The sequence below is a fragment of the Lissotriton vulgaris genome, chromosome 6 (genome assembly GCF_964263255.1).
Source record: "Lissotriton vulgaris chromosome 6, aLisVul1.2, whole genome shotgun sequence".
Taxonomy (NCBI): domain Eukaryota; kingdom Metazoa; phylum Chordata; class Amphibia; order Caudata; family Salamandridae; genus Lissotriton; species Lissotriton vulgaris.
Window position 1 is genome coordinate 390,633,982 of NC_141694.1, and position 24,510 is coordinate 390,658,491.

General features: G+C 41.0%; 1 protein-coding gene across 1 annotated transcript in view; it reads left to right on the forward strand.

Moving 5' to 3' along the window:
* Window positions 1–24,510, forward strand: part of MYOM2 (myomesin 2) — a 731,038-nt gene that overhangs the window by 437,755 nt on the left and 268,773 nt on the right. Inside the window, exon 18 of the mRNA XM_086926415.1 lies at window positions 18,911–19,098. Within this exon, the coding sequence (XP_086782541.1) occupies window positions 18,911–19,098 (188 nt within the window). The remainder of the gene's footprint in view (window positions 1–18,910; window positions 19,099–24,510) is intronic.

Genomic DNA, 24,510 nt, shown 5'->3' on the forward strand with positions numbered 1-24,510 from the left:
TGGAGCTGTTTTACTATGTTCGTCTGAGGCAGGGCATGCGTGCCTTGTTACCGGATTTCCCTTCGGAGCCGGAGGTCACCCTCCCCCTCCATGTGCTGTTGGTTTCAGATGGGCGTCACCTGGTGTCGAAATTATACGGTGCTATTCGCCGACAGCGCTCTGTCCCGGCCAGTCGGGTGCGTGAGCAGTGGGTTGCTGAGCTGGGAGCCCCTATTACTGACGAGCAATGGAAGTATTGCTGTGGACTCACAGCCAATGTTTCTTCCAGTTGTCGCCTGAAAATCTTCCATTACAAATTTGTCCAGAGGTACTATTACACCCCGGTGAGGAAACTTCGGTTTCATCTATCGGAGGATGACAGATGCGCTAGGTGTCGAGCAGAAGGTGCTGACTTTCTGCATTTGGCTTGGAGTTGTGCGGGGGTTCTGGAATACTGGACTCAGGTCCATGTGGCCCTGCAGGTTATGGCGGAGGATGGGGTGGCGTTTGACCCCTTGGTGATGTTGCTGGGTTATTCTAAGGACGTGCCTGCCTCTCATCGTAGATTTGTTGACGTGGCCCTGCTTCTGGCTAAGCGTAGGGTTGCTTGCTGCTGGGGTCGGGGCAGGGTGCCGCGCTTCCAGGATTGGTTGAATGACCTCATATACTGTCAGGACCAATATAATGTCTATTCTGAATTGATGCCTGTGCGGTGCAGGCCCAAGGACTTTTGGAGCCCGCTTCAGGTGTACCTCCTAACTAGAGCTGTGCAGGATTCTGATTCTGAACATGAGGACCGAGTACGTGTTGGTTAACTGCAGCACGGTGGGCTGGGATATCATTCTACAGTTGCTGATCCTCAGGTATCGGGGGGGGGTTGAACTGCATCCTCTGTCTGCGAGCTCAAGGGGGCTGTATTTCCTTGTATGTCACTCAGATGGTAGAAATAGAGATCGAACTCCTGTCAGGTCTTAGCCCTTCTTTCTGTTTCCCCTTTGTTTTATCTTTGCGCTAACAGAACATGCCCATACTGTATCATCTCATCAGCTTACCTGTGCGTCCTGGATCATCATTCTCCTACATGCTATGTGAATTTAAATATTGCTATATATATTGATTGCTTTGCCACTCTGTACTCGGGACTTTTTTGAGTATGTCGTACTATTGTAATGGCCATTTATGACTGTATGTATCATGTATGCACTTCCTTTTTCCTTGCTTATCTCCAAATAAAGGTTTAAAAAAAAATATATATATATATGTCCAACAAACTAAAAATATAAAAGGCAGTGTATGTGACAATTGTTGTATATAAAGAAGTATACATAAGACTCAGTGATTGTATGAATGACGTATGGATAACTGTATACTTGAAATAGTGATTTTAGACACACTAAGTATGAGTTACTATCTAGATGAATAAATAAAGTGGTGTTTGTGTCAGTGTGTAGCTTAGTAAATAGAAGTATGATCGATTGTTTGAATAAGTTAGTAGGATATCTGCATAAGTGAATAGGATATGTGCTGGTGTGTAATGTTGATGTAGGTGTATAAGTATATTAAATAGTGTTCTCTTGAACTTTGTTAGCATGTATGAGTGAATCTATAGGTAAGTGTTTAGATGTGTGTGTAGATGTAGGAATCACTGAGTGGGTTTATAGAAACTTGTATTGGTGTGTCAATGGTTTCAAATATGGTACTTCATATTTTATAATGAGTGTTGCAAGGTTATGCTACTGTATAATGAGGTGTATCAGTTTGACATGTGGATGATGTCATCAGTGATGTCATTCGAAATGTCATCAGTGATGTCATCAGTGATGTCACTGACCATGTAATGAAGGATGTAATATGTGACATCATCAGCAGTGGATTGCGGGCACATGAGTTATAGTTAGTACAACTAACTATAACGAGGGAATTTCAATGGTTTTATACAAGTGAAATGTCTAGCTAACTATAACACCCTTAAAATTTATGTTTTTTTCAGTGAATTTCCAAGGTTTTTTAAATGCTAATTCCTAACTATAACTTGTCTGAACCTATGGTTTTTTCAGTGAATTTCAAAGGTTTTTTAAATGCTAATTCCTAACTATAACTTGTCTGAAACCTATGGTTTTTCAGTGAATTTCAAAGGTTTTTTAAATACTAATTTCTAACTATAACATGTCTGAAACCTATGTTTTTTAGTGAACTTCAAAGGTTTTGTAAATGACAATTTTTAAATGTATAAATTGTTATTTTTTTATACTGATTTTCTACATTTTGTTAAACAATTTATTTGTAGATATTTTTTTTAAATGACATAATTACATTATACATTAAATTACAAAATATACTTTCTCAGAATGAATTACTTTAGTTTAAATACTTTGCAAATCTGCAATAGTCTTCTAAGTACAGTAGTTACAGTTGTTGTAATGCGCAACACAATTCCAGACACAATGCAACATTGAGGTCAATGCGAATTTCTAGTTAAATGCAATCAGTTACTTTTTGGAATACTTTTCTAACCGCAGGACTGGATCCTAGATTCATAGACTTTTTCACATAGATTCACCAATGTTATCCTACGGGCGGAAATTCACTTAGCAGGTAAGAGGTGTTAATGTTACTTTTTCTTACTCAGTGGCGACTCCTGGATCCAGCACTGGTGTATCTCCTGTAAACAGTTGAAAGAATGCGTTTAAGTCATACAGGCGATTTTTTACGAATATTTGTAGTTTGTGAAAATAGACACTTAAAAACTTTTCTGCTGAAAACCAGACAATGGATTCCTACGGAAGGAAATACAAGTTACTGGTAAGTATGGTAAGAATTACTTTTCAGGGTTAGTACTGGGCTAAAAGAAGCAGTACTGTGGTCACTCCTGATAACAGGTCAGTAAATCGGAATTCGTAGTTCGGCTGATTTTAGAGGAATATTTGTACGTTTCAAAAATTAAAACACTTAGAAACTTTTCTGTTAAAAACCACACAGTGGTTTCCTATAGAAGGAAATCCAAGTTACTGTAAGTATGCTTAGAATTACTTTTCAGGGTCAGTGCTGGGCTAAAAGATGCTGCACTGGGTTCTCTCCTGATAACAGGTGAGTAAATTGGAATTCGCAGTTAAGCTGATTTTAGAGGAATGTTTGTACAATGGGGAAGGAAGGGGACGGGGCCTGAGGTGACATGTGTGCAAACACGCCCTGTGGCGCGTTTTAAGTTGCGTGATTAAGTGCCCTTGAAACCTGAGGTCCCCTGGGGGCCACCTAGCCCACCAGGTACCTCCAGTATGAGTCAGGAGACTGCGTTGCAGAGAAGTGTTCAGAGGCCACACCTCTTTTTACAACACTCTGCAACGCAGCTCTGTGGCGCTTACTGGAGTTAGCCGGTGGGCCCGTTGGCCCCCAGGGACCCTCTGTATTAATTCCCCAACTTAAACCGCGCCACAGGGCATGTTTGCACACATGTGAACTAAGGCCCTGCCCCTTCCCTTCACCACTGTACAAACGCACCCGCGTTTTAAATTGGGAGATTAAGCACCCAGCTTGTGCACGGCAGGGTGCTTGTAGGCTGCACGTAGGGTACGCGGATACTAATCCGGATCCACCGCGCCCATAGACATATAAATGATTTTAACTGTAATTTTTTCCAAAACTCTGAACAGATTGACACCAGATAAGCGAAAAGCACAAGTCGCACCTGAGGACTACCTCTCTGCCAAATTTGGTGCCATTTCGATCAGCCATTCGGGCTGTTGCCATGGGTAAAGGTTCAATGGGAAATTTTCTCAGCCCCCGCTTGACCAATCACCCCCAAATTTCCAGTGCAGGAGTGGAACTGAGCTAGCCAAAAGTTTGAAAAATTTCACGCAGATTCATCAATCGGTGCCAAAGGTATTGCCAATAGAATGTTGCAGATTTCCTATGGATAATAGGTCCTAACTATAACTATCTACTGGCGAGAAAGAAAGTGGATTTATTACAAATTTTAACAAATATAACTAATAAATTTAATTAAATAAAAGTTAACACACATATATATTTAATAATATATACATTTACTTTAAGAAAATTACTAAAATATTAATTGTAATTTATTTTATAATTTTAAAATTATATAAAAATGTACAAATATATATAGAAATTTCCACAGTGTAGGTCCTTCTGGGATCAGTCCCAATGTCAGTTGGCGCACTCCCAGCAGGAACCCAAGCCGGTAAAAATGTTCAAAGCTCTTTTAGAAAATAAAGTTCGCACTCAGAGGGGAGTATCAATTACCAGATGTTTCAATCCATGTTATCGTAACGTGTTTCGACGCTCCGTGGCATCTTGATCACATGATCTAAAAAAGCTTTGGATATATATATATATATATATATATATATATATCACCTCCAATCCCGCTTTTCTTAAAAAACAGGCTGACACATGCTGGACTTGCTTCCGAGAAGATTTAATGCCACCAATTACAACACTGCAACATCTTCGCGCTGTCTTTTCCTTTCAGCTTGGGCAGACCGGTTTCGGCGCAGTGCCATTTTCAATGCCGGATATGCTGAAGAGGTAGAATTCAGATGGACGTTAATATATATATATATATATATATAGATAGATATATAGATACAATAACATAACATTTAATTTCACACTCCAGTCAGTGCAACAGTAGGGAAAGTGTTGAATAGCGGAGGGGTACAAATGACTATTCCTACTCCATTGAGTGCAACAGTAGGGAAAGTGATGGATTGATTAGGGGTAAAAATTAATATTCTTACTCCAGTCAGTTAAAAATTAAAAACAAACAAAATATCAACAAAAACACAAATATTTAAAAAAGTAAAATAAATAAAAATTAAAAAATATGTTAAAAATGTAAATACAAATATAATTTAATATTAAAATAAAAAAACATATTCTAATGTTAAATATATATGACATACACCTTCAAATATTATATTAAATAAAACAAGAAATAATTCTCAAACACATAAATCATTTCAATTATAAATGATTTAGAAAGAAAAACATTAATTATTACATACATTTCTTTTTATTTCCTAACCTATAACACCACACAATTCCCAACCCACATTTAAATCTATTTTAAAAATGTACTTCCTTAATTAACTGAATTAATTGCTAATAAAGAAATAATAATTAAAAAACAAATTAATTAACTTCCCACACTTTGCCCCTATAATCCCCATAACCCACAGCTACAGATAAACTATAAAAAAATCATTTACACAATTGAAACGTGTTTTAATTTTAAAAACTAATTTTAAAGAGTACACAATTACCATAATTATCTAACATTTAATTAATTAAATAACAATTAACAATCAATTAACAATTAATTACAAATAAATTCCTTCCCACAATTAACCCTACAAAAACTCAAATAAATAAATGACAAATAATCATGAATATTAAGTTACTTCCCACCCTATTCCCCTATAACCCCACAACCCGCTATGGAGCTAAAAATCGCAAAATGTACTTAAAATAAAATTGATAACTACTAAAAATTTAACACATATATTAAAAAACATAAACAATACTTGTACAATAAAAATGCATCACATACTTTTAAAATCTATACTACTATTATTAAGGAAGAACTTTGAGGCTTTGAGGCGGGTAAACTCAGGAACCACAGTGCCAATCCACACACCCGATACATCATTGTAATCCTCAGGGTGTGCAGATGGACATAGGCTAAATGTCAAGGTATTTGTAGAGCGCACTGTCACCAAGCGGTTTCCTGGCGCTATTACTCATACCGCTGTGGAACCCCTCCTGGCTTTCCCTGTGAAGTGTCCACTCCTGGGCACCCCCAGGGTGAAGCCAGGCATCCACAGCGCTGTTGGGGCCGGTGTGGAGGTTAAGCAAGCTATTGCCCAGAGTTGCAGCGTGGGACCCATGATTAGAATAGGCACCGAGGCGAGAAATCAGGTCCGAGGAATTATGAGCCCAAGACCCGCCGAGGCGGGAATTGAACCCTGGTCCCGGACCAGAACTCTGCATCAGGGTCTGCCGCTCTAACCATTGAGCCACACTCCTCCACATAAAATAAAATAAACTAAAATAACAATCGTGAGAGGTGCGTTATAAAGCTAAAAAAACAATTGTGAGAGGTGCGTTATAAAGCTAAAATGACAATCGTGAGAGGTGCGTTACAAAAGTCACAATCGTTAGCCAGAGGTAGCAGACGGGGCATTACAGGAGGAAAAAGTGACGTGTGCAGGTTACAAAGCGTACTAAGTATCTACAATATATGGAGGAAGGCTCCGGGGGACCCACAGACAACGTCAGGGCGGGCGGGGGCCCTGAAGCATAATTGCTCCCGGACAACGTCGGGACGGGCTGCTAGTAGGCTAAATAAATAAAAAATAAATACGTAATTTAAAAAATATAAGTAAAAAAAAAAGTAGTCCCTTCAAAGTAGGGCAGGCCGCGACGTGCGTGCTGACATCAGGAGCGGCATACACGAGCGCGAGGAGCGGCAGAGATCAGCGCGGGGAGGAGCAGTGACAGTGGACATGAGCGGGGACAGGCGGTGAGGATCGGCGGGCAGGCAGTGAGGAGTGGCGGCAGGGAGGAGCGGTGAACGGCGGATGAGGTAGGGCGCCAAGTAAGCAGAGAGCAAAGCAAACGTGAGGGAGGAGCGGTGACTGGCGCTAAAATGACAATTGTGAGAGGTGCGTTATAAAGCTAAAATGACAATCGTGAGAGGTGCGTTACAAAAGTGACAATCGTCAGCCAGAGGTAGTAGACGGGGCATACAGGAGTAAAAAGTGACGTGTGCGGGTTACAAAAGCGTACAAAGTAACTGCAATATAGAGAAAAGCAAACGTGAGGGCCACAAGTGAGCAAAATACCAAAGCAAATCTGAGGGAGGAGCGGCGGCGGGGAGGGGAGGAGCGGTGACATTACAGGAGTAAAAAGCGTACAAAGTAACTGCAATATAGAGAAAAGCAAACGTGAGCGCCACAAGTGAGCAAAATACCAAAGCAAACGTGAGGGAGGAGCGGCGGCGGGGAGGGGAGGAGTGGTGACATTACAGGAGTAAAAAGCGTACAAAGTAACTGCAATATAGAGAAAAGCAAATGTGAGCTCCACAAGTGAGCAAAATACCAAAGCAAACGTGAGGGAGGAGCGGCGGCGAGGAGGAGCGGTGACCGGCGCTAAAATAACAATCGTGAGAGGTGCGTTATAAAGCTAAAAAAACAATTGTGAGAGGTGCGTTATAAAGCTAAAATGACAATCGTGAGAGGTGCGTTACAAAAGTCACAATCGTTAGCCAGAGGTAGCAGACGGGGCATTACAGGAGGAAAAAGTGACGTGTGCAGGTTACAAAGCGTACTAAGTATCTACAATATATGGAGGAAGGCTCCGGGGGACCCACAGACAACGTCAGGGCGGGCGGGGGCCCTGAAGCATAATTGCTCCCGGACAACGTCGGGACGGGCTGCTAGTATAAACTAAAATACAAAACACTAAATAAAAGCTCGATATTTTGAACAAATATATTTTTACAAATGATATTAATGACTGCTTTTTTCTGAAAACTATTTTTCTTACCTTAAATTCGATATAATGACCACGATATTCTTACTGTAAATATTTCTGTGTGACTATATATCCAACTCAATATTTGCGTAAATCGAGATTTCCAACTCGATATTCTGTCTGAATTCCTTTGGGGGATACCCCAAAACTTGTTAGGGACTCAGGAGACCCGAGAAGACCCCAGGCATGCCACAAAAAGTAAATATCCTGGAAACTATATTCAAAATGATTTGCACCAATATAGACACTTTGTGAAAGTGCCTGTCCCTTCAATTTGTTCACCTTGTGAATCTGATAAAAGTCTTAGTGATGGCACATATGGGAAGCAATGATGTATTTTATTCTAGGATACCAATAATATTCATCTACAGGCTGAAAAGATGGCTTACAAATTCCAAAAGAAAGTTTGAATCTATGAAAATGTAGAAAGAAATTATGAAAAAAGTTACAAAGGTACCTTACTGGCTCCCTGCCTAGCCAAAGATCACATTAAATTCACTGTGTTTCGTACATGATGCCATAGGGAACAAATAACATGTATTCCATTGTAATATTTATATAGTGCTTACTATCACTTTCTGGAGCGCTGAAGCGCTTGCGTACATGAGAAGCATGCTACACCGTGTAGGGTGTGTGGTTGTGCATCGGCAGAAATAAACCTTCTGACATGAAACAAACCTGGAAAGACCACCTGCATTTGTGTGATTTATAGCAGGGTAATGATCTGCATTCGCTGTAGTGAAATGAGTCACCTCATCCATTCAGGTTTCTTTCCCTGCGCCTTCATTAGCCACCAGCCTGTGGCTTATCTAAAACAAGAAATGAGTGAAAACAGATATGGACTCAGTTTCTTTAGAGATCCCATGATTGTAAAGGTCCCTCTTTATCAAGAGTACTTCTCTACTGTTACCCGGGTAGTAGCAATCTGCTAAAGAACATTCTGCTGGAACAATACAGCCCCAATGCCATGATAAGAAGAATCCATTTTCTCTACAAACTTCTTGCTGTAGTCAAATGCCCTCAGGGGCTCAAAGGCATTCTAGCACTCTGTTGTTCAGTAAACCAACGTGGACTGCTTTTCAAAAATCAGCTCAGCCAATAGCCCTCTAATTCTTCCTTTCCCTATTAACAAGAGCCATAGCAGTACCCATTAAGCCTAAAAGTTATCTGACTGAGTTGGTGTCTTAGGAGAACCTAGGCTATTATGGTTTGAAACTTAGGTTAAAGTGGCTACATGTTACTTTTGCTACTAGGGTGCCCAAGTACATCATATTCCTTTGCCCTAGTTGGTGCATTCTTGCCTTGATATTTGTGCCTGCCTGCTTTAGAGCTTGAAACACTCCTTTGAGGTGTACCATAGGTCCTCTCAACGTTTGCCATAAACTGCAATGTTGCCTGAACAGCATTGCAATAGTCTTCCACTATAGCCTAGACTCAATTTGGAACATAGCTGTATCTTCTTCCAACTCAACGTTCATTGTTTTGATTGAAAATGGCCCTTTGGTGTACAAAATTTGGACCTACATCTTTTGCAAACTCTGTTAATGTGATGTAGCAGCACCAACACCTCCAAACCAAGATACTCTGAAATGTGGCAGTTCCTGACATGTCAATGAAATCATCAACTTAAGGTGTAAATTTGCATCAGCATTGGTGCCTCCATTAAGCTCTCAGTGATGTACAGAAAAACTGCGCTTATGGGGTTAGTGTCTTTAGGTGAACCTTTGGCATTAGAAATACTGGAATGGACCAAACACCATTGAATGATTGAATCACATGCAGAGAAAACATTTTGCAGAACTCCTCAATGATGGCCTTTACTGACAGCCTGTAAATATTGTTCTTTTGACTGGCATGCAGCCACCTTTGTCAAGCTCATATACACAGCAGTAAGAGCTAAGCTTATAGATACCAGCTAAAAAATGCTCAGCAAACAGATCAATTGCTGGTGACAGACCTGCCTCTCCTCTTCTGTTAGTGCAACAGAGAGAACCACAGCACCCACTGTGCCATACTTCTTCTGATGGCGCAAGAGATCCGAAAGAAAGTGACTTCCCTTTTCTGCTCCTCTATTTGATAGCATTAGAATTTTAGTTATGTCATATTAAGGTTTGAGGCAGTTGATACCATGTAAGGATTTCTTTGGGTGGCTAGATGGAAAGGGAAGTGGTCCCACCAACCAACTTAAGTTGGTATGCAGTCTTTATAAGATGGTTTTATCTGGTCCACTTCTTTTAGAGTACTCAGGCTCCACTTTCTATGCAACCTGATTGTTCTGTCCATGCTCATATTCAACTATAGTCACCTTATCATACCATTGTTTGATCAGCTGTTGAATAGCATATGGTCATGTTGCCCTGTGTGTGGTTTTTCAACTGTACACTCAAGGAAGCCCTAATATGATTCATAAGTGTAAGCACAAAATGGGCTGTTGAAATGTCACTTCTGTGGAACCTTCCATCATGAAAACAAAAGGTGTGGAAACAGGATATTCTACTTGCTCCGGGCCATTACTTCTAACTCCACAGTCATGCATTTCAAGGTCTTGATAAATATTACAAGTAGCCTATTGTTCTATAAATGAAAGGGATTTGAAACCTGTAAGTAGACCTGCACCAACTTCAGTTATGCAGACATGAAGTTACTCCAGCTGTCCAAAAGGATCTCCTTGGGGATGCCTATGCATGTAAAGATAACTAACAGCATTTGGGCCACTACAGACAGTCACCATTCTCTGAAGCACTTTTCAGTTATTTGGTGTCAAGATCCAACAAGATCATTAGAACTTTTTAGACACAATGGTGCTAAACCACTGGCCTGCAGCCTTTTCAAGTTGACTTGCATCAGAGTGTTGTACTACTGAATATCGACACCAACAATATCATGGTAAAAGGATAAAATATTGAGGGATAAAATATGGAAAGGTAAGTGCATATAGAGGAGTACAGACCTAATATCCCTAGCGCCACATCTTAGTACCTTGAAGATATATGTCTCACATAGGCACATTAATATGGAGATAGGCATAGAAAATCTAGATTTACTTACCTGTCAATATATTTTTGTTTCCGTGCTATTCTGTCCCACCGATATGTGGGTTCGATATTTAGGGTGCCCACAGCCAGGTAGTTTTAAGTCTGTTAGGTGCTTATTAAACTCTGGAAAACAAATTATTAGAAATATGGGACTGCATACCCAAATTCTACAATCCATTATAATCTGGCTTCAGCCATCAAATGCTATGTTGTACTACAGAGTGGTCCGGAGTGGTTGAACGATTTAAATAACTCCTCACTACATAACATCGAATCCTAAATGTACTAAATATTTATTTTTAAGGTGAAAAAAACAGCAATGTGCAAATTCACATGCTTTGTGCCACAAATTCCATGCAGCAATGTACAAAGAATATGTGTTAATCGGAAATGATTTTCCCTGTCCAAACACACTTTGAGTCTGATTATGAATAGCAAGGAAGAGGAGGAATCTATCAATGGTTTGTAAACATAATTATGGTTGCAAATCATTGATGTAATAGGAGCCCACCCAAGCAATTTAAAGGTGTCCATGATGGTCAGTTTCTATTTTGGAAGGACAGAATTTGGCAAATGAGAATTAAGGCAGTGGTTCTGCTTTCTCCTGCATGCACCCCTTGGTGTTATTCACTGAGTTCCAACTTATGAGTCTGAAATCAGCTGAGTCCCTATAAGGATGATGGACTGATGTAAAAAAGAAACATCAGTATTCAGTGAATGTGAATATTGGTATGCTGTCTTCACAGGCCTCAATCCATACATTCACTCCCATTCACTGGGAGCCACAAGCAATCCTCTCATATATGTGTTATAGAGGTAGGGTCTTTGTGGTTCCTGTGAACATGGTTGTGTGCTTCAGCTGATTAGTACATCAGTCACAGTCACAGTTGCAGGCAAAAATCCCCAGTGTACACACAACACTGAGGGCCAGATGTACGACTCTTCCATGTTGCGAGTGGCAAATTGTGATGTTTTGCGACTCACAATGTGCTACACATTGAGAATGGCCAACACTCACAGGGATAGTGGCCTGTTAGGGTCAGCAGACCTCCATGTCTGTGACTGCTTTTCCAATAAAGCAGTTTAAAAAAAATGCAGCCTGTTTTCCTTAAAGAAAAATGGAATGCATTTAAAAAAGAAAAATGAGACGTTTCTGTTTAATTTCTTTAAGATGAGGCAGTGGTTCATGGAACCACTGCCCGCTGTTAAAATATTTGTTTGCATCCATTCACAAAAAAGAAGGGGGCCCCTTACCACCTACTTGAAGTATGTGGTACCTACGATTGTTTTGCCACCGCGAAACAAAATACATACCAGTGCGACTCGCTATTAGGAAGGGATGCCCTTGGCACACTTCCACCTAATAGCGACTCACAAACCCTATTTGAGGAGTGGGTAATAGGTCTGGCTTGCAAAATAGTATTTCTACATACCACAATCCTTTTTAGCGGTAGCGAATGGGGCAAATCCTCATTTGCAACTGCTCAAAGGGGTCATACATCACGCCTTGACTTCTTCGTGACCTGAACTATGTACAATGTGCCCTAAAAATTTACATTTTGTGTCAGTCAGTTCTCAGACCCTGGCTGAACTCATCTTGTGGTTTTCAATTCGATGTCTTTTAGTGTTTAATCCCCAATCCAACCTATTTTTAGTTATCACCCATCCCATGACTCAACTTTCGTATTTACTTTGCTTCCAGGATCCGATCCTGTACCCTCTTCTAATGAGTTTCCTAACCATGCCACGTAATTGCTTCTTGAAGAAAATAAAAGGGTATTGAAGGGCCTCCCACCAATCACTACCCTCATAGGAACCATACATAAATATCCCATAAGGCAATACACTCCCTCCCATTCGACCCAATAAAATAATACTGGCATAATGCAATGCATTATACCACTGTATATAGTTATGGTTTATAGCAGCATATCTAATAACTACTAGATCTCTTTTATCTAAATGCACATAAATTTACATGTTGAAATACCGCAGTAAATATATGCAATGAAAATATGTTGAGAGGCGTACAATTTTTGAGATGTTACTCGGCAATTAGAGAACAAACATAAAGCTTGTAAGACCAACATGCATATTCTGAGGGTATGACTATAGTAAAGGCTGTGCACTAAAAGAGATTTATAGACTTACACTATACTGCAAGAGAACAGTTGCGATATTAGAGGAGATAACATTAAAGGATCAGCAAGAATAGAACATGATATGTATTTAAACAAGGCTTTCAAAGAGGAGAGCTACCCTATCCAGGCCCTACTTATGAGTTGCGCAATATCTGAGGAATTTTACTGTACAGTGAAAATACCTCCTCATCTTCCTAACCTGGTTCCATTACTTACTAATGGAGTGATTGTGCCCATTCACTCCTCCCTCCCCCTCGCTCCCTCCCACTCCCACTCCCCCGTCACCCTTGCAAATGAAAAAGAGAGACTCAAGAAGAATAAACCCCTCCCTTCCCTACAACTTACTGTTCTTTATTTTTTTGCCCTTCCCTTGTAGGGCTGTTTGAGGTGTTGTGATGGGCCCTCACACATACAACATTACTTAGGTGTGTTTATATTTATTTTTGATTATGCACCCTACATTCCAGTTGCAGAGGCACAGCTTCATTGCTGAGCAGAGCGGCTGCTGTTGCGCCCCTACCCGGCTTCTGCGGTTGCAGTGTACCACAGTGGTTCCTGTTCAAGGCGGGTGCTTCATTCAGCCGCCGCTTCGGACATTGCAGTCCTGGGGTTAACAGACCGCAGCTGCAAGGGAAGATGTGATCCTTTACTATAGCCCCGTCTCCATTGGCCTATGATTACTGGAACTCCGTTGGTGTCGGGAGATAGTTTAGCAATGTCTTTTAACACTGGTCGGTTCTGTAAGCCTAATTTATTTTCGTTATGTGGCAGATTGTATTTACACAGCAAGATCCCTCATGAAAGGCATTGAAAACCTTACATGGGGGTTAAATCTTCTCTGTTTAATACAAGTCCTAGTGTGGTGCTTCAGCATTCTTGGCATTACCTGTTAGCGTTATAGAGGCTGCTACTCCTTGCCCTTTTCTTGCACTTCTGTGATATCTTTTTCATTGCATGATAATCCTCTATTTCTTTTTGAGCATTTAGTTGTCTGTCTTTATGTTTGCTCTATCTGCTTGAAGAGCTTTACTAGTTTCTGCATGGGGTTAATGGAGATAATCTTAGTCATCTTTTTCTCTCTTTGTCGGAGGCACATCTTTTGGACATGGTGAGGAAATTGTCAGATGCCAGCAGCAAAAAGCATGACAAAGCCACCTCCCAGATTTGTCATAATTCCATAGAGGACTCCCATTGGTCAGTCCACTCTCCATCATCTCTTTAGACCTGATTATGATGACGATGATGTTGTTTGTCCTTCTGAATCTTCTTCTGAAAGGAAATATATTTTAAAAGAGGACTTGGAACCTGTCATTTCCTACCTATCATATAATCTCCAACTTCATCAGGATGTGTATAAACTTTGCACAAGTGGTGACTGGCTCAGGCAATTCCAATGACCCTCAGTCCCAAAGGTACCAGGAATTCCTGCCATTCAGAATCTTTTGAGACATGAATGGAAAGAGCCAGAAGGTTTTTGAGTACCTACTTTCATGGGGAGATTGTATCCTATTACTCAGGGAGAGGCTGAGTTACCACACGTTCTAACTCTTGTCTCTCTCCTTTCTAATATGACTGGGAAGCCCTCCTTACTTCCTGAGGATGTCACCTTAAGTGATCCTGTGGATAAGAAGGTAGAGGCGGCCCTTAAACAGCTCATGTTGGGCTCAGGCTTTCTTTACGTTCTGAGATTTATGATGTATATACTTCCCAGTCATTAGTAAAAGATTTCCAATCTGTCTCCTCAGCAATCCAAAAAGTTGAGGATTGTTCACAGTCTAGCTAAGTTCCTTTGTGATATCACGTTTGACAACTTGAGAGCATATGCTGTGGCCTCGTCACGTTCTGTGGTTGACAGATGCCCTTTGCACTTGCCCAATTGGAAGGTAGAGGTGGCTCAAAAGAAATTTTTGTGACAGATGCCTTTTCTTTGGTAATCATCTCCCTGGTAATGAGTTAGAAGAGGTTCTCAAAAACTCTTTCAATAGAAGCATGTTCAACTTTTCCAGCAAAAACAAAAGATTTGGGATTCCGTCAGAGAGAGGTCTCATCTGTACAGAGGACATAGAACACGTTTTCAGCAGAATTGTTCGCGATTTCGATGCAAGCCTTCTCAAGCCTCTGGTTCTTCCCATTCACCTACTGCAAAAGGGGGTCCTAAGCACCCCTCCTGTCTAGACAAAACCTTCCCTAGCTCCTGAGGGGGGATGTCTCTTACGCTTTCAGGAAAATTTAGAGAACATCGGTTTACGACAACTAGGTAGCCCAAGGAGTGTCACAAGGTTATGTGCTACAAGTGTCTCCAGAATTTCAGGAGCCTCATTATTTAGACCCAGTGGCCCAAGAACTTGGTCAAGGAATAGGCCCAGGAGGAGAGCATTGATTCCTTACATAAGGACAGAGCCATCAGGTGAGGGGTTTGGCTTGCCAGTCTCAGGACTTCTAGTTCAGAAAGTCACAGTGGACTGTTATATAATTATAGACTTTCGCTTCCTCAAACAGTACATTCAGACTAGTAATTTAAAAATGAATACAATACAAAAGGTGATCATGTTGGTATCTCCAGGGGACTTTTTAACAAAGATAGACCTTCAGGATGCATATCTGCATATTCCAATGGCTGGGGTTTTCAGAGTTTCCTCAAATTTGCAATTGACCCACATCACTGGCAGTTCCTTATGACCGCAAGTCTTCTCCTCTTATTTTTAAAAAGATCCTGGCTCCTGTAATTGGTCTTTTGAATTCACAGGGTGTCATCATCCATCCTCATGTATACGATTTGTTAATCCAGGTTCCTTCTCGGAACACAGCCCTCTCAGATACATTCAAGACTGTAGAAACTCTACAGTTTTTCTGGTTTCTTATGAATAACCTGCAATCCCTGACAGTTCCATCTCAAACAATGGAATACATTGGAGCACTTTTCGACACCCACATGGGAATAGAATTTCTTCCAGTGACCTGGTGCGCCAGCCTGAGAGTTATCATTCAGTCATTGCTTCAGAAATCAGAAGTGTTACCCAGAGACTGGCTGCAGCTTCAGGGCCATATGGTACGCTCTTGGCCCTTGTACACTGTATTAAAGGTTCATATTTTTTCTCTTGATTTAGTGTTTCCTTTTTATTCTATGCAGCAACCTTGGCCATCATTCAGTGGGCTTGCCTTTACCTGGGCCTTGTGGTTCATCATATCCTGCTCCATTGGCATCCTAAACAGTAGAATTTTGACACTATGATTTCAGTGTCCACTTCAGTCCATCTCGAACTTCTTTTGTGGTTGTCCCCTCCTTCCCTGGAGAGGGGACTGCGTTCTTGCCTCCTCCTCCAGTGATTCTTACAGCTGATGCAACCAGTCTGGGTTGGGGTGACAGTTCTGGAGCACCAGGCACTGCAAGGTCTTTGGCCTCTAAGAGAGCGAATTCATTCATCCAATTAGAGGTCAGTTTGCAACACTCTGGTATATTTTGCTCCCCTCCTAAGAAATCGGGCCATTTTAGTGCAGAGAGACAATCAGGTTGCGATGTCATACATTAATTGCCAGTTCATCACCAGTTCCTCTTCCTTCAGCACCCTGACTCTATTTGTTCCTGGGCGGAGTCGAATCTCCTCAGTCTCAAAGTGACTTACAGCCAAAGTGCTCCCAATTGTCAGGCTGACTATTTGAGCCCAGCTGTACCTCCATCACAGGAATCTGCCCTAGATCCTCAAGTATTTCTTCAGATCTGCAGCAAATGGCGATTTCTTACCTACCTGGTGATCCTTATGAACTTGTGCAGTAGGTTTCCCTCAGGTTTCTCACTTTTAAAGTTTTCTTCTTGGTGGCCATCACCTTTGAAAGGTGGCTGGATGAACTAAATCATCCTGTATCCTGTCCCTCCTTACTTGAGCATTTTTGATGACAGGATCGTGTTGTCTCTTGCTCTGACGTTTCTTCCTAAGGTCAATTTTTCCTTTTATAGGGACCTAGAGATTGTTTTGCTGAATCTGCCACAGGAGAATTCAGTTTTTGATTCTTCAGTCTCGCTCCTTGATGTGGTAAGGGCCCTTAAAATTTACCATCACGTTCAGCGAAGTACCGCCAGCCTGAGAGTTTGTCAACTTTGGTCCTGTAAAGAAGGGTAGGAAGCCACCCTCCTCTACTTTGGCCAGATGGGTTAAAGCTGTTATCTTTTTGGCATATGTAGCTTCTGGTGCAGATGTACTGGGTGGGATCAGGGCTAACTCTAGCCAAGATATGGTGGCACCCTGGGCTGAGTGATTTAGTGTCCCTATTAAGGATATTTGTAAAGCTACTGCATGGTCTTCGCCGAACACCTTTGTTTCTCATTACAGATTCGATGTTTTAAAGGGGTCTGACGTTTCTTTTGCTTCACATGTCCCATGGGTTCCAATGAATTAATAATTTGTTGTTTATTTACTCATTCATAACCTATGGTTTCTATTCTATCCCTCAGCATTGTTAAAAATTGTTGGATTGAATGACAATATATTCTATTTTCTATGTTTTAGTGTTTTTCTTTTTGTCTTGTATGTTCCGGGAGCTGCTAAAAGGTTATTTGAATGGGCATTTATTTGAATAGAAATCACTCCATTATCAAGAAATGGGACAAGGTTAGGAAGATGAGGCGGTAATGCCAGAATTGCTTACCAGTAATCTTCATTACTCCAATTCCTCCTTACTCATCTCAATCTTTACTCCTCTCCCCATCCTCCCTTCCTTTCAGCAGCCCTCCTGGACTTCCTAATGGACTAGAAGTTGTAGGAAAGAGAGGAGTTTATTCATCTTGAGCCTCTCTTTTTCATAAAAATAGAGGACAGCTTTACAAAGGTGATAGAGAGGAGTTTATGGGCACAGTCACTCCATTACATTAGTAAGGTATGGTACTAGTAAGGCAGAGTCGGAGCAATGAAGATTACTGGTAAGTATTCCAAGCATTTTGTGCTTTTTTAACATTTTGTGCAGTAAAATAGACCAAGTACTATGCAATTACAACTAAAACAGATGCAATGGTGAATTACAATGCTCAGCTGACTTTTCTGATCGTGAAACCACATGGAATCCCATATTCCGTTTTAAGCATCGGCGGAAAATCCGTTCCGCCCGTGGATTTTGCGGATTTTTGGTAAATTCGCAATCCGCGAGATTTACGAATTTCCCGCAAAATCCGCGACCCAAACGGATTGGGTCAAAAGTTCAAGCTGACTTTTGTAACTCTTTTAGAATGGCGCCGGCAAGCTGCCAGAGCCATTCTAAAATAGTTACAAAAGTCAGCTTCAACAGGAAGCTCTAATAGATAAAGTAAAGGAGGTGCTGCTCAAATTCAGTTACACAATCATTAATCACGCCAAACTTGGGGTGATTAATGATTGTGTAACTTAATTTGACCTTCAACGCCAGCACCTGCTTTACTTTATCTATTAGTGCTTCCTGTTAAAGCTATTTGTAGCTATTTTAGAATGGCGCTGGCAGCTTGCCGGCGCCATTCTAAGTGGGGCTGAGGGCAGAAGGGCACAAAAGTGGATAGAGGGCAGAAGGGGACAAAAAATGAGTGGGGCAGAGGGCAGAAGGGCAGAGAAACGAGTGGTACAGAGGGCAGATGGGCATAAAAAACAAGAGGGTGGCAGTGATTAACCAGCAAAAATAAAACCCCGTGAAAACGCAAAGCACCTCACGAACACCCGCGAACTCGCAAAAATAAAAAATTTGCGCAAATTCGCGGATTGCGAATTCGCAAAATTCGCCCATGCCTATTCCGTTTTGCTTTACCTCACACCTTTACCAAGTGCATTGAGCAGGTGATAAAGGTATACGTGTAGGGGTTAGATTGTGAGGTAGACGGAGTATGAAATAATAAGGGAAGTTTTCTTTTTTGCAGAGAGAAATATCATGTGCTTCTCCCTGTTAGAAATAAAGCAGCATGAGGCTTGGCTGCTGCAGCCAACCTTGTGTGTACTTTTTCTGGCTAGAGAAACCGTGACCGACTGTTCCTCATCTCGTAAATCCAGGTGCGGAAAAATCTAATCATTATTAATCAAGTGAGGCGAAATTAATACACTCAAGCATGTGTTCATTTGGTTCCGCCTGACTTGCAATCAGGACAACATTCTTTGCCGCAATCACAAGACAACACTATCACCATTTAACGCTACTGTTTAAGAGTTATTGAAGCCTTTAATAAAACAGTTTTTTTCTTTCCTGCAGCCAGCCCTTCGCATCCTTATGGTATAACTCTTCTTAACTGTGATGGCCACTCGATGACACTTGGCTGGAAAGTGCCGAAATTCAGTGGTGGCTCTACAATTAATGGTTATTATATTGACAAACGAGAAGTCAACCATCTTAACTGGCACGAAGTCAATATCAACGTCATCAAAGAGAGACTTTTTACGGTCTGTATTACTGCTAATGCTTATTATTTTACTCCTGTCTTTCTATTGTAGCTAGCAGAAATAATATCTATCTTTCAGGTGTCCACCTGTAGATGATAATGGGAGCAGTGTTTTAAAATAATAATTTTAAGCCATATTGCATAACATAGCTATCTGGTGGCAACTGGCAGAGTTCAGATTCTTGCCAAATTTGAGTGCTCCCAGAGACAGTAACAAAGGTGATATCCTGCAACTAGGGGATGCATTCAGCTTTCTTGATACCACTTCCATGATCACTGACACTTTGTATGTGTGCCTGTGGGTGGGATAAAGTTGTAGCTCACCTTGACATAAATAGTGTACTTGCAAGAGCTGGGAGATGATAGCGCTTATGAGGAAAACAGTCCCTGTGTTTGTGCGTGTGTGTGTGTGAGAGTGCGTGAGCGTTTGCATTTCTTTTCTTGAGTGCGTGATTGATGCAGAAGCACATCATAGTATCAAAGATAGCAAATAAGAGAAATAGGCATATAAAGGATAAGGTGCCATGTACAGTAGGAATAATATTACAAACATTAGGACAAACCTTTATTCATCGGAGATAACCGATATAAACGTGAAAAGCAAGAAAGGCCAGCGGTGGTATTTTTTAAACCGCACATAATTGATTTTGTTGTTATTTTTGCTTTTTAGTATACACATAGCACAGATTGGTACTGTAATACTTCAACAACATTTGCACATTAAAGACTCAATGCATGCTTGTAAGAAAACATAGGGCCCGATGTACGTAGGAAAGTGTTAGGGCCATATGTATCATCAAACTATTTTGCATTTCCTAAATAGCGAATTTTAAGGAATTGCTATTTAGGAAATGCAAAATGGTATGTATGAACAAAATCGCATTTATTTTGCGATTCCTTAAGCTTCCTTAATTGCGAATTCGCATTTTGCAAAATTCACAATTAAGGAATATTTTCCAATGCATTCCTATGGGCCAGGAGGCCCATAGGAATGATTTCCAAACAAATCTCAAATTGCAAATTCGCAAATCGCTAATCGCAATTTGAGAATTTTTGCAAGGGTGCAGGGGTGTCTCAAGGACACCCTGCTGCACCCCTGTAAATTACATGTGCGTCATATGCCACCCTCACAAATGCAAAATTGTGCATATTTACAAGAAATCGCAAATTACCACCAACTACAAGTTGGTGGTAATTTGCGATTCCTTAACCAAAATTCGCTAGCCAAAAATGCTACATGCATAGCATTTAAGGAATCGCAAAATTGCAATTCCCTAAATGCTGTGGCAAAATAAGGAATCGCACAAGTTTGCAATTCCTTATTTTGGGAATATTTCATACATCCCAGAACATGCAAAAAGGCCGTTTGCGATTCGCAAAGCTTTGCGAATCACAAAAGGCTTGATACATATGGCCCTTAGTGATTACCAAATAGCGAATTTTTGCAATCCGCTATTTGATAATCACAGACACCCATGAACAAATGTGTATTTAACACAGCAAAAAGAACGGGGATGGTCGTCTGCTGGGGTCAGCAGGCCACCATGTACGTGATTGGTTTTCAATAAAGCAATGTTTTTTTTTTTTTTTAAATGTAGCCCATCATCATTAAAGGAAAATAGGATGTGTTTCAAAAAGAAGAATTAAAGTTTTTAAGTGTAGGCAGTGGTCCGTGGGTCCACTGCCTGCTCTTAAAAATGTTTTTACAAACATTCAAGAAAGGGGAAGGGGACCTCTAGGGACCCATTCCCATTGCGAATGGGTTGTAACCTACTTGAAGTAGGTGGTAAAATGCAAATATTTGGTGTCCACATTTCAGTTCCATGACATTCACAAATACCATTGTGATTCCATAGTAGTACGTTATCGTAAACAATTTGCGATTCGTAAGTGGGTTACTGAACCACCGATTGGGCCTTTGTACATTAAAAAAATGCTTTTTTTGTGCTCACAAATGTCCGATTATGCACATTTTGCCATTTGCAGCCTCAGAAAAGCATTATAAATCTGGCCTATAGTGCTGTGCCAACTACAGGATCTGTTCGAGATATGAATTGTTTCTCAGCAATCGTATCAACTATCATAAATGTACTCCCCAATCTTCTCCCCCAAAATTGAAGCAACCCTCTGGAAGCCAGGGCCACAACAAGCATTGTTAACTATATATATTGCTTACATTTGAATACACAACTGAATTCAAGTGAACACACCATCTAACAGGTTGAACAGGGAATCTTTATAATGAATCAATGGTACTACAATTACACCCCTAATATTAATTCAGTTTACAAGTCGAAGCCCATAAACTCAGGATTTATTTGGCCAAGTTCATTGCAGTTCGTAGATGTCAACTATCAATACTTTGTTGGCTAGTGTATAGGGTCACATGGTACTTTATAGTGATCTTTGCCATTCTCTTTATATACCAGGAGAATCACATCACATTGCTCTACAGTGGGTTGTTTCTGCAAGCCTCTTCTCTCCTCCATTCACAAGGCAATGCTTTCCGCCTCAACCCAGTATATTACAATTTTTGTTTTCTGAGTAATAAGGAGAGGTATGAGAGCTTTTCATTGTGTGGTAATTGACCTTTTACCATCAGTAAAACAGATCAAGAATCTTAAATGCTACCTTTTTCCACTTAGGTAACGGGAATAGTTCCAAAATGCTGTTCTCCACATTTTTAATGTTAGTAAAATAACAAAGACCGACCCTATAAGCCCACTAGGACCTGGGAATATAGATACTATCAGCACAGTGTTCCTCTGGAATCTTTTTCAGACACCAGGAACCATCATACTTCACTCAGTGATACACCGAATTAATTATAAAATATTAGTCATTTACATATACATTACAGTATTGTTGGAAAGTGGTTTATTAGTAATGAAAAGTCGGGCCCTACCACTAGTAATAAGGCCACAAAGACAATAAAAGGTTCACTTATGGTTTCAATAAATTATTTCCTTACTCAACCCTTGATAGCTGGCAACGAGCAGGCAGGCTTAACTTAGGAGACAGGTGTGTAAAGCAATTAAAAACAACAATACATTAAATAAGTAAGACACAATATAGCCTTATAGCCCGCTGCAGCTCCAGCGATAAGGTCTGAGCCGAAGGCCAGGGCCTTTGACAAGAGAGCAGGACTTTAATAGCCGGTATAGCCCAGCTACAACGGGCTGTAAGGCTATTAGAACATTCTGCCACTCAAAGGCAGAATGTTCTAACAAATGAAACAAAGGCGTCTAGGAGCCCAATGGGGTTTAAATCCCCTTGAGCTCAGAGACGACTTTGTTCACAGCAACAGCTTTGAACAAAAGCAACATTGGAATGTTGCTCTGCGGGCCTTTAACGGCCTGTAAAAACACGGAGCTCTCCATTGCTTTCAATGGAGTTCTTCGCATTCCAATGTTCTAATACACAATAAAACATCAACATCAATTTATAAACATAGGTTATATTTTTATGAACAGATCGACACCAAAAAGACAAAAACAATCCAATGTAGGGAACCAGAGATATGAATTTTTAAAGAATAAAAACGTTCTAGTGCTTAAAAACCCATTGCATCAATTTGTGACATCTGGTTGCGCTTGACTGGGACCAAGTCAAAGTTTAAGGGTGACCACAATGAAGACCTGCTCAGATATTCTGTGGGAGGACTCAGTCAAAATTGTAACTTCTCACTTAGAAACTTTTCTGGAAGATCTTCTCTTGATGGCCTGTGGACCTCTCCAGCAGGCCAGATGTGTAGCTCTTTCATTGGCTAGGTCAAACGGGGGCCCCCGATCAACTTCTGGAAGTCTTAAGCTCTGAAGCTTTAAGCGGGACAAACCTGAAATTTATGCGGGGTTGTGGTTCGACATAGTCGACTTCACTCTAAACATCAGATTGGTCACATTATGGAGCTTTTTCCAAAACGTTGCTCCAAACTTCTTCTAATTTCTGGAATGTCTTCCTGAAGCTCCTCTTGAGTGTTCAAAGTGTGCAAAACACCAATCCAAAGGTCTAGAAGCTCTGAGACGGTCCTTGGGATGTTGGGACTACATTTACCTGTCTAAAACCCTTAAAGTCTACTAGATGCACTCTAGGATGGGGGGCTTCTTAGTTGAGATAATGCAGGTAGGCTCAGTTAAGTTATAACTTGCAGGGAGTCCACTCTTTAATCCTTGTGAAGCCAGGCAACGCCCTTAGGTCTGTAGCACCAGATTGTGCAGCAGGTGAAGTCCTACAGAGTGCGGTCCTTTGGGTGCAGTTCCAGCAGGGCAGTCCTTGTTGTTTAAGGCGGTAGATATGAGTTGCTTGGCAACTCTCACATATTTATTCAGTGTCCCTGGGTGTCAAGTAGGAGGGCACCCTTGACTAATGGGTTGAAAGTTGCCAACCTCAGATATGATCACATCCTCAACATTGTGGCAGATTCTTGTTCCAGAAAGCACTTGTTAGACCTGGCATTTTTTGGAGTGATTTCCCCTGTCTTTTTGCCTCTGACCTCCAGTTTTTGACTTTGTTCTGCATTTCGTTTCTAATGGTTTTAGGACTCTTGACACTTTGACATTGCAGATCAGTGCTAAAGTGCAAGTGCTACCTGTGTACATTGTATTGGTGATTGGTTTATCCATGATTGGCATATTTGATTTACTAGTAAGTGCCTGGTAAAATGCACCAGGTGTGCTCAGGACCTGTAAATCAAATGTAACTAGTGGGCTTGCAGCATTGATTGTGCCTTCCACATAAGTAGCCCTTCAACATGTCAGGCTCTGTGTAAAGCAATCCTCAGGGATTTGCTTTTAGTCAGGCTTGCAACCGTCAAGCTCGAAATGGGGCGCTGCTCCTCCGACGTGCCTCTGTCTGACAATTCATTTGGACACATATTAAATCAAGAGTTCTTTAATAACTTTTTCTCCGGAGTCAGTGACCAAGAATATTTTATCCATTTACAGACTTAGCCAGGATTAGAAATTCCATACTGAAAGCTGTCTCCACCCTCTGTAGTGTATCTGGAGCCAGGTTAGGAAAAGACAGGTGTGTGTGTGCACTACAAAAACTTGTCTTTGAAGTTTGCCTACTTCAAAGGCAGAAAGGGGTTTAAGTATTGGACCCCTGACACTCTAAAGTCAGAACACTTCTGTACAAAGGACATTCTGCCAGGAAGAAGAGCTGGATGCTGTAGGAGGGACAGACACTCTGCCTGTTGTTTTGTTGTGCTAACCTGCTGCTTGCAGCTTAGGGATCCTCTGCTGAGAGCCCTGACTTGCCAAGTGGTGCCAAATCCAGTTCCTGGCACCTTCAAAAATCGATGCATCACCATTGTGCGGCTGAAGAATCAATGCAGTGCCTGCTGTGCAGCTGATAAACCACTGCAGCCCGAGTCCCAAGCACCATGTCACTGATGTCCGTGGCACCCGCTCCT